At 43.2% G+C, this 10946-nt stretch overlaps 2 protein-coding genes across 4 annotated transcripts; one reads left to right on the top strand and one right to left on the bottom strand.

Annotated features, from left to right (window-relative positions):
- The first annotated feature begins 4325 nt into the window (after nucleotides 1–4325).
- Nucleotides 4326–6433, top strand: LOC123096607 (structure-specific endonuclease subunit slx1). Of its 2 annotated transcripts, none has more exons than XM_044518369.1 (3): nucleotides 4326–4562; nucleotides 5279–5385; nucleotides 5942–6433. In XM_044518369.1, the coding sequence occupies exons 1-3, from the start codon at nucleotides 4402–4404 to the stop codon at nucleotides 6103–6105; spliced, it is 432 nt and encodes a 143-aa protein (XP_044374304.1). In that variant the 5' UTR covers nucleotides 4326–4401; the 3' UTR covers nucleotides 6106–6433. The 2 variants fall into 2 exon arrangements, with proteins under 2 accessions (XP_044374304.1, XP_044374303.1); XM_044518368.1 differs by having other exon boundaries at nucleotides 4329–4634.
- A 217-nt stretch (nucleotides 6434–6650) lies between these two features.
- Nucleotides 6651–8219, bottom strand: LOC123096608 (ubiquitin-like protein 5). 2 transcript variants are annotated; one of them, XM_044518371.1, is made up of 2 exons: nucleotides 7831–8219; nucleotides 6651–6888 (listed from the first exon to the last, which is right to left on the bottom strand). In XM_044518371.1, exon 1 carries the CDS (start codon nucleotides 8061–8063, stop codon nucleotides 7842–7844), a length of 222 nt encoding a protein of 73 aa, XP_044374306.1. In that variant the 5' UTR covers nucleotides 8064–8219; the 3' UTR covers nucleotides 6651–6888; nucleotides 7831–7841. The 2 variants fall into 2 exon arrangements, with proteins under 2 accessions (XP_044374306.1, XP_044374305.1); XM_044518370.1 differs by having other exon boundaries at nucleotides 6651–6893; nucleotides 7831–8195.
- Nucleotides 8220–10946: the final 2727 nt, after the last annotated feature.

Below are 10946 nucleotides of genomic sequence, written 5' to 3'. Positions count from 1 at the left end.
TTTCACATATACATATACATATACATATACTATCTTGGACATCTTCTATGATTGTGAGCCCCATTAACTATTTTCAAACATGAGCAAATTAGTTGAAGTTGGACAAGGAAGACGACTTAATGAGTTATGTTTGGGTATATTTGTATAGAAGTTATATTGTCATGGATCCTCCAACATGTGGTGCTTGCTATTTAGAATCTTTTGCTAGCCTAAATCTCTGTACTAAGCGGACTACTTGTGCATCCAAATTCCTTGAACCAAGTTTCTTCCATGAGTGTCCACCATATCTACCTATATGCGGTATTTACCTGCCGTTCCAAGTAAATTTGCATGTGCCAAACTCTAAACCTTCAAATAATAATCTGTTTTGTATGCCCGAATCGCTAATGTAGTGACTAGGGGCTGTCATTATCTTCCATGCTAGGTGGGTTATTCTCACGATGAGTGGACTCCGCTCATCATTCACGAGAAAGTGGTTGGTAATTGGGATGCCCAGTCCTATGATTAAAAGATCAAAAACAAAGTCGCAAATAATTAAACAAAACTCCCCCAGGATTGTTGATAGTTGGACGGTACCCGTTGTTTCGGACCAGCCGTGGAATGTGATTGTTGGTGGAGGGGGAGTAAAATCTTTACCTTTCTGTTTGGGAACCGCCTATAATGTATCTAGTATGAAAGATATTGGGAACTCTTGATTGTTATGTTGACAATGAAAGCATACCTCTCAAAATTATATTCATCTCTATTTTAAAAGCTTCGAGCTCTGGCACCTCTGCAAATCCCTGCTTCCCTCTACGAAGGGCCTATCTTTTACTTTTATGCAAGAGTCGGTAGTATTCCTTCTCATTCCAACCTACTCTTTAGTTGGCAAGCATCATGTGATGGGGAAAGATCTAAGCATATATGGCCATTCAAATATATTTGATCATGAATTATTATTGTTGACAATTATCTATATGATAAATAAGTTGGGAGGCGAGACATTAAGCCCCTATCTTTCTCTGTGTTCAATGGATGCTATTTGTTCTAAAAATATGCTTTGAGTGGTAGCAATCATGGAAGACTATATGATAGTTGAGTATGTGGGATGAATTGCAATTGTTTGATGACTGAGAACATAGTTTGTTAGTTTTCAAGAAAGTTTATGGTCTATGCTTTAACATGTGAATAGCTTGTTACTTGATCATGAAAAGCTTTATGATATGAGCTACTGTTATGATATACAATGATGCTAGAAAAAGTGATTGAAATTATCATTGATCAAACTTGTGCACTTGATAGCATTCCACATCAAAAATTCTATTTTTATCATTTACCTACTCGAGGACGAGTAGGAATTAAGCTTTGGGATGCTTGATACGTCTCCAACGTATCTATAATTTTTTATTGTTCCATGCTATTATATTATCTATCTTGGATGTTTTATATGCATTTATATGCTATTTTATATGATTTTTGGGACTAACCTATTAACCTAGAGCCCAGTGCCAGTTTCTGTTTTTTCCTTGTTTTTGAGTTTCGCAAAAGAGGAATATCAAACGAAGTCCAAATGAGCTGAAAATTTACGGTGATTTTTTATGGACCAGAAGAAGCCCCCGAAGCAAAAGAGTTGGGCCAGAAGAGCCACAAGGCCTCCACAAGGGTGGAGGGCGCGCCCTACCTCCTTGGGCGCGCCCTCCGTCCTTGTGGGCTCCTCGTGGACTCCCCAGACTTGTTCTCGACGCCAACACCTCTTATATATCCCAAAACCTCTAGAACAGAACCTAGATCGGGAGTTCCGCCGCCGCAAGCCTCTGTAGCCACGAAAAACCAATTGGGATCCTATTCCGGCACCCTGCCGGAGTGGGAAATCATCACCAGTGGCTATATTCATCATCCCAACGCTCTCCATGACGAGGAGGGACTAGTTCACCCTCGGGGCTGAGGGTATGTACCAGTAGCTATGTGTTTGATCTCTCTCTCTCTCGTGTTCTTGATTTGGCACGATCTTGATGTACCGCGAGCTTTTCTACTATAGTTGAATCATATGGTATTTCTTCCCCTCTACCTTCTTGTAATGGATTGAGTTTTTCCTTTGAAGTTATCTTATCGGATTGAGTCTTTAAGGATTTGAGAACACTTGATGTATGTCTTACATGTGCTTATCTGTGGTGACAATGAGATATTCATGTGATCCACTTGATGCATGTTTTGGTGATCAACTTGCGGGTTCTGTCACCTTGTGAACTTATGCATAGGGGTTGGCACACGTTTTCGTCTTGACTCTCCGGTGGAAACTTTGGGGCACTCTTTGAAGTTCTTTATGTTGGTTTGAATAGATGAATCTGTGATTGTGTGATGCATATCGTATAATCAAGCCCGTGGATACTTGTGGTGACATTGGAGTATCTAGGTGACATTAGGGTTTTGGTTGATGTGTGTCTTAAGGTGTTGTTTTAGTACGAACTCTAGGGCTGTTTGTGACACTTATAGGAATAGCCCAATAGATCGATCAGAAAGAATAACTTTGAGGTGGTTTCGTACCCTACAATAATCTCTTCGTTTGTTCTGCGCTATTAGTGACTTTGGAGTGACTCTTTGTTGCATGTTGAGGGATTGTTATATGATCCAATTATGTTATCATTGTTGAGAGACTTGCACTAGTGAAAGTATGAACCCTAGGCCTTGTTTCGTAGCATTGCAATACCGTTTTCGCTCACTTTTATCACTTGCTACCTTGCTGTTTTTATATTTTCATATTACAAAAACCTATATCTACCATCCATTTTATACTTGTATCACCATCTCTTCACCAAACTAGTGCACCTATACAATTTACCATTGTATTGGGTGTGTTGGGGACACAACAGACTCTTTGTTATTTGGTTGCAGGGTTGTTTGAGAGACACCATCTTCATCCTACGCCTCCCACGGATTGATAGACCTTAGGTCATCCACTTGAGGGGAATTTGCTACTGTCCTACAAAACTCTGCGCTTGGAAGCCCAACACGAGTCTACAAGAAGAAGGTTGTGTAGTAGACATCAGCCTTCAAGACCAACCCCGAGTGATTCGAGGCTCATCCGTTGGGGTGACTCGAAAGAGACTACGGTGAGCCTTCGTGGCGTTCTGCAAGCTTTGGCTCCAGCACCGCTCTAAACGGAGAGTAGCTCTTCCCCAAGGAAGAGTAAACTTCGGGATAAAATCTGTGTCCTCGCCTCACTTGTGGTTAATCCTTTCCCGCACTTTACTTTGCCTTGTATGCTTGTTGGCTTGCTAATTAGATTGTTGTCTAGCATATCTTGCTTTAAGCTTGCTTGTCATATAGGTTGTGTTCACCTAGTTGCATATCTAGTGAACCCTATTTATCCGCTAAACCTTAAAATTGACAAGAAAGATTAAAATTTGTACTCTCCTATTCACCCCCCCCCCTCTAGTCGACCGTATCGATCCTTTCAAAACTAACCTCTCATATTGTTATTTTTGAGAAGAACAACACACTTCATTTCATGTATCAATGTTTAGGGGAATACAAAGATGATCCGGTGGATCGATGAGCCACATATTTCGGCCAATGTCTAGGGTAGTGGCCATTCTAGCTAACCTAAGTGCCTCACCATTGCTTGTGTGTTCCTCGTGGACGATCTCACAGCTCTGAAGCTTCTTCTTCCTCTCGTTGATCTCCTGTAAGATCATGCAATACTCACCAAGATGAACCGAGCTTTTTCAGGTTGTTTATAACTCTCAGACAGTCAGATGAGATTCGCACTCTATTCATGACCAATTCCTTGGCTAGTGCCAGAGCTTTTCAAGAATTGTTTTTTTGAACTTAGCTCTTGTTTTTTTAACTTTTGCAACCTTTATTAAACTAGGATCATGTCTGTTATAAGTGAAGGGATAAGAAACACAGGGGGTTTATCTAGCCACACCTCAGACAGCTTCCTTCTGTAACTCGCTCGAGTGAGCGCATGCGCCGCGGCATTGCTCTCTCAGGCACAATGTACTATGGTTGCCCTGCCGAAAGAACTCATCATCTATCGCAGTCATCGGTGATCACAGCTCCCGATGCACAATAATCTGCAGGTTCCAGTATAGCATGAACAATCTTCACTGAGTCACACTCTATAGTCACGGAGAATTTGTTGTCAAGAACTTCGGTTCTTGGAGGACATCCTGAAGCTCCTGCAAATACCTCTTTTTTTTTTAGGTATGATAAGATGTGTGGACAGGGGGCTTTGCAGTTACGGCCCATATGGTCTCGCTCGGCAAATGAGCAGACTTTTGTTACGGCCCATGAACAACAACCCTCGGCGGCCCATTGATGAGAAGCCCTATACTCCAAGTCTCCATTTCGTAAATTTCGTCCATGGATGCTTCCCCTTCCCCTGGAGAGGAGGCCCCCCCGTCGCCGGCGAGGTGAGAGATGAGCCTCTCCGCCACCTTCCGGGTCGCCAAAATTCCCCGCACCACCCTCCCTCCGAAGTCTTGCAAGGCCACCCCCTCCTCGGTATCGGCCTCCCCCGCCCCCGCGTCCGGAGATCCACCGCCCAAGGCCGCCAAGAAGAAAAAGGAGGCGGCGCCGTGGTGCGTCTACCTCATCGCCTCCTCCCTGGCTCCCCGCACATACGTCGGCGTCACGACCGACTTCCCTCGCCGGTGGTTCCTCCTCCCCCTTTCTCCTTTCGGGTTTCTACTCTTTAGCCTGATATAGCCTCAGGTGGCTCTGGTGAATTGGATGAACTTTCAAATTGATTCCTCCATTTGGTTGTAATCCTCTCGAGAAACTGCAATTTCGTTCTAGCTCGACACTAAAGAAGATTCAGCGATAATACTGCTTCCACAATTTTGGTGTTTTGCTGATGATTCCCTGGAAAATAAAACAAGTAAAAGCCTGAATAATATTGTCGCTGTCATGATTGTTTTTTAGGCTGTCTTGTCTTGCTCAGGCTGTAGCCTTGTACTCCCTCCGTTCTTAAATACTCCTATATGTCTTTCTAAAGATTTCAACAAGTGACTACATACGAAGCAAAATGAGTGAATCTATACTCTAAAATATGTCTATATACATTTATATGTGGTATTTCATTTGAAATCTCTAAAAAGACTTATATTTAAAAACGGAGGAAGTAGGAAATACACGCTTGAGATACTTTTTGTGTGTGTGTGTTCGTGTTGGGGTGCATTGACAGTTCTAAAAGGTTAGAAAGTACTCCAACACGAACACACACAAAAAAGAATACTATGTTTAATCACATGGCTTAAGTTCTTATTTCTTAACGAACGGATCATTCTTTTTCTAGCTTGAGACAACATAATGGCGAGTTAAAAGGTGGTGCCAAAGCCTCTTCTGCTGGGAGGCCATGGAATCTCGCATGCCTTGTCGAAGGCTTCACCAACAGAAGTGAAGGTTAGTAAAGTAAAAATCTCATCTTTCTACAGCTTCATGCTTTGAGTGAGAGTGGCGTATTACTAGAATCGCACACCATGCTCTAGTTTGTACGCAACTTTATGTAGAATTCTTCTGCCACCCGTCATTACATTGAACTTCCAGTTACCCTGTGAAGCTATGTTTTTTTTCCATTGTTTTTGAGACAATTCACCATCCAGGCCGAATGGTTGTGAAGCTATGTTTATCCTACAAAAACACATACATGCGTTCTTACTTTGTTTAGTTTAATGATCATTCAGTTATGACGGTTTGCTGATTAATTCATCCTTTGGCATAGACCTATGCCATTTATTTTGGCTTTCTTTCCCTCTCTTCACATTAGAGAAATATTAACTTGGTCAACAAATTTGATTTTTTTAGTCTATTGACACTTTTGAACACAGAATGAATACTTCATAATATACGTGCATCCTTGCAAGAGCATATGCAATTCTTACAGCGAAAGAAAATTGCCAATTCCGTGCTCAAGTTTAAACTAAGCAAGATGTTCTATTTACGATTCTTTTTTCTTCAGCATGCGAGTTTGAGTCGAAATGGAAGAACATCTCGAAGAAGATGACACGGAAGAGGAGTGAGCCTGGCTTGAACTCAGTGTTGCAGCACCGGGAAGTGGCACTGAGCAGAGTAAAAACCATTCTGGATTGCAACCACCTCAACATCAAATGGCACTCAAGCTGAGGTCGTTTCACCAATTGTTGTATGTATGTACACATGTTTTACTATGCAAGAAATTGCCCATTAACTTATGAAGTTGGCGAGGTTTTTTTGTAGAGGCTTTTCTGCTTCCATGGTTTTGTACAAAAAAAGTTCCCATGTCTTGCAGCTCAAATGATCATGCTGGCAACTGTATTTGCTAAGAAGGCAACTGAATCGAGTGAGCTGGTGATTGCAATTTTTTTTGTCTGTGCTATTTATTGACAGCATCAGGCATTGTTTAGCCTGGGATGGATAAGAATGGTGTAAGATGTATTTTTGTATGATGATCGATCCTTGCGTTTCATGTTGAGATATACTCCTTATTTGCGTCTCAGCATTTTAGGACTAGTATGAAATTTGAGCATGTTCATTGAATGAAAACCAAACATAGTTACCTAACTTTGAACTTCTATAAGAGCTAAGTGCGCCTGTGTTATCTGACTAGGAAACCAAAGAGAAAACGAGTGCAAACTAAGCAGAGCAAATGCCTTAACATAACAACATGATGTAACAGTGTAATACTGCCATTATCACAACCCCAGGTAAGACAGTTTATGTTATTTATAAACTTCACAGTAACAGCACATTAGATTCGCAGGTCGATCACAGGAAAAGTATGTTCAGGCTGTCAATAATCATCATGGGTACAATAATGCACTACTTATATAGTAGCTCGCTGAAGTTCAGCCCACACATTGAGCTCTGAAGACACTGGGACTGGAATGCAACCAAAGCTATCATCGCAGGCAACAATAGGTGACCAACCTGCACTGCAACAGAGCGATGATTAGCTGCAGTGAATTATAGGCATATAAATTCAATACGCAAAATCAGCTTTGTTTTCGTTGGACTAAACACGGAAAGCAAAACAGAGCATAATTTCAACATGTACTTGCATGGAAGATTTTGGTTATTTTCTTTGCAAACACAGAGCAAAGCAGTGCCATGTCAGCAAAACCAAGGGAGGTACTGTAAATGAATTATCAAGTTCGAGCATGAAGCATTTGATGGTCAACTTTTTAAATTACTCTCCTTCAGATGCATCACTCGGTAAATAGGCAAATAAATTCAGCTTTCATGACCAAACAAAGCGTCTGTTTAGTTACTTTCTACTACCTCTGTTCCTAAATATAATGTTACAGCTGTAGATTACAGTAGTTAACATAATCAATCACAGCAAAGTTATCTTGCTATGTTAAAATATTCCCATCCATTAATAAATCAATCGAGTTCACTAGAACCTAACAACGAACAAGTAGCACACAAAAGCCAGTAAGAAAAGTTCTCCTAAGCAATCCCTGGTGTTTTTGCTAACACTACAAGAATCAACAAGGGGATAAACCTCATGAACTAAATCAACCAATCTACCACCACCATCTGATAACTATAACACACGCAAGCATATCATTCTCAATTAGCAAAGCAGCGTTTCAATTAGGAACTCACGGTAAAACGGAAACCCACAATTTCTAGTTCATTGCACTTGAGGTCAACATATGACCATGGTTCAAGAATTCTGACTTTGCATACAAACTGAAAATCGAACAGAAAACAGGCGTCTTCATGTTTGGCATAGCGCTAATAGATGCTTAATTTGAGATTCTCATCCGGACAACAGAAGGAGAACCATATTCACATAGACAACAAACCCTTATGAGTAGTAATAAAAAGGAATCATGTGCAAAGGCGAGGGGAATAACAACATACATGGCCGGAGGCTAGTTGTAGTAGAGCTCGAGGCCCATGCCGTCGTGGATCTCGTAGTCGCCGAGGGTGATGTGGTCCTTGTAGATGGTGTACCACTTCTGGATGCGGATCTTCTCGGCCCTGGTCCCGGTCTGCGCCGCCACGAGCTTCTTGAGGTCGCCGATGGTGTCGTCCTCGTTGCACTTGACGCGCACCTTCTTCCCCAGGCGGTCGTTGAGCACCACCTCGATCATCTTCGCTCCCGCTCGCGTCGATTGATCGATCGATCGACCAAACCCTAGCCCCGGCGAGAGCTGCAGCGGCCTTGTGCTTTTCGATTGAGAATTGGGGGTGGTGGTCTGGTCGCAGGAGGGAGCCGTCCTTGTCTTTTCTGTTCGTCCAGAGGGAAATAGACGGCGTAGATTCCACGCAGCCGTACGGCACCTGGTCTCGGCGTCCTGATCAGGCCACGTCAGCGCTGACGCCCTGCACCCTTCTTTGATAAAACCGTCCGATTATATTACTATCGACCGGCGAAAAACGTTGAGAACAATTTGTTTCCTTCCTTCACATGGCACATTATACTGCCGTATTTCATACTCAAAATCTACCATTGGTGTCGATGATGTAACTCCGATGGTCATTCGCAAAAAAAAAGACTCCGATGGTCTTCTCCAAGACGACACTTCCGGTTACTCGATACCGTCATTATTCATGACGCCGCTTGCATGGAGTTCCAATCCCCTTTGAGCCGGGCTGAGGGCAGTGTTCGAAGTAATTTCTAGGCGTGACGAAGGTTACCAACATATGCGATCCAACTCAATCTTGAATCAAGTATTATGTACACGTAGTAGTATACAATGCAAGGTTTAGGTATGACAATAGCCAAACCTTCCCAGATTGTTGCGCCCGCCGCCGGCTGAGGGATGACCTTTGGCTCATGCCCACCTTACCCAAGCCAACTAGCGTTTTCGGTCCTTGCACTTTGAGTTTTTGTTTTTTTTGCCTTTGTCATGCAACATCGTGGAATTCGTGATGCGACATCGTGGAAGAAGTGTAATGAATAAGCCATGTATCGGCAGTGTTCACGTATGGTCGGTTCAACATCTAAAAAGATATCTATACTAACCCGCTTTATGTGTGTTGCTGTCGCATGGAGCTTAATTGTACGGTGCCACAAGCTTTCTTTGGTCCACCCTCTCTAGAACCTTGTCAATCGAGCCAGCTCATCATTGTCATCGCCCACCATTCTGCCCATATCCACAAATCTCTCATAATGTGCTCTCTCCGCATAGCTTTGCCTAACAGCCTCCCAACACCACCACTACATCTCCTCCGGTCCTCGCTCTACCTATAGACCAACACCCACAGTTACAAAAGCGGACGCCGGAGTCAAGTTGCACAATGCCAGTCACCTCGGTTGCTGCAAGCCAGGGGTGCCCATGTTTCAAGGACTAGCCGTATGTGTTGCATGGGATCACCGTAGATTCTGCAAGGACGCCGACACCGCTGCAAGGGCTGAGAGAAGCGGGGCTAAGTGCTGCAAAACTAGAGAATAACCCACGCGTTGCTGCGGGAATCGATTGCAATATATTTCGGTGATTTGATTGTGTGAAGTTTCCATCGTTGAATTAATAATATATGAACTAAAGCTAAAACTAAATATTATATACTGTGTTTGATTATTGTGTAGTCAGAAAATATTTTAAAAATGTGGTGTAACGTAATGGAAAACTATTTTTTCATGCATGTTGAGTAGACTTTTCATAAGGCGGCATGTGTGGTGAGGTGAAAAGTAGTGTGCATGAGGTCAACTAATAATGAAAAAAAATTATCATGCATATAGTGGTGGGCCTTTGATGAGGTGGCATGTGTGCATGTTGAGATAAATAGGATAGTGGAGATCAACTTCTTATGTATATAGGATGTGGGGGAGAGGAGGGGAGAGCGATGACAAGTTAAGATGCAAGGCATCCAAGGATCAGTTCGCTAACAGAGAGAACCAAATGGTATGCCCGATGAATGTCAACAAAATGGTATGCCCGATGAGTTATACTTTGTGGGAATGGCTAGACGTCAGTCAATTGAAAACAGAAAAACTGTCAGTCGATTCATCTCTTCCCATCTCAACCATTGGATCAAGATCCAACATACAATGCTCATCTTCAACCTCAAAACACATGTACTGTTTCTCTTTTTCCTCCCACACCTGCCCGATCCAGCTCAGGCCGAACTGCCGGCCACCACTGCTCGTGGCCGGCGGCGCTCCCGAGCCGCCTCGTCGCCCCGCCCTCTATGGAACCGCCCCCACCGCCGGTCTTCTGCCGCCCCCGGCCATTCCTCTAGCCCCCTCCCCTGCGCCGAGTTTTTCTCCGGCGAAGCCCACACCACCGCCCCACCCGAAACCCTAAGATAGATAATGGGGTAGCCTCTCTGACGAGCCCCCGCTGCGGCTCTTTCTTCCTTCCCTCCGGCGCCTCTAGAGAAAATCGACTGACCCAAACCGGATTTTCAGTCGACTAACGTATAGCTAAACTGATACTTTATCAGTCTTGCTAAGTCTCAGTCAACTAGATTTAACGAAGTCTCAGTCGATGCTATATTCGTGAGATATTACATTGAGATCCATGCAAAATTTTATTTTCAGTTTTTCAGTTTCTTTCTTGCATGTTATGTCACTTGACTAAGACTTAGTTAAATCTCAGTCGACTGAGACCTAGCCACACCCATATTTTATACATACATGGACTGGGTCTCATCTGTGTTCGGCCATTATACAAGAAGTAACGTCGTGCTGGTGATCAGCAACATCTCCTTGGATTTTGATGGAACATAAGCAGTAACGGTCGGACATGTTGTTACACAATTCCGACACGTGAAGTATAGTAAAAGCAGAAACATGCTCATCTTTGTCCCATCGTCGCCGGCCGGCCGTATCAATCAAACTAAACAATGTCGGAATTGCTTACCCCGCATGTCATCAATACCTGCGGAGTCTTTGCTTTGCAATGCACACCGGGATTTCAGGAAACCTGCACTGCTTTGGACGCTAATGCGCGACTCTCAACTTTTTAAACCTTCACTAGCTCTCAAGCCGAGTCAATTACGTACATCACAAGGCAAGCATCGATCCGACA

Source organism: Triticum aestivum, chromosome 4D (genome assembly GCF_018294505.1).
Source record: "Triticum aestivum cultivar Chinese Spring chromosome 4D, IWGSC CS RefSeq v2.1, whole genome shotgun sequence".
Taxonomy (NCBI): Eukaryota; Viridiplantae; Streptophyta; class Magnoliopsida; order Poales; family Poaceae; genus Triticum; species Triticum aestivum.
This window is presented reverse-complemented; position numbering and strand designations above follow the sequence as displayed.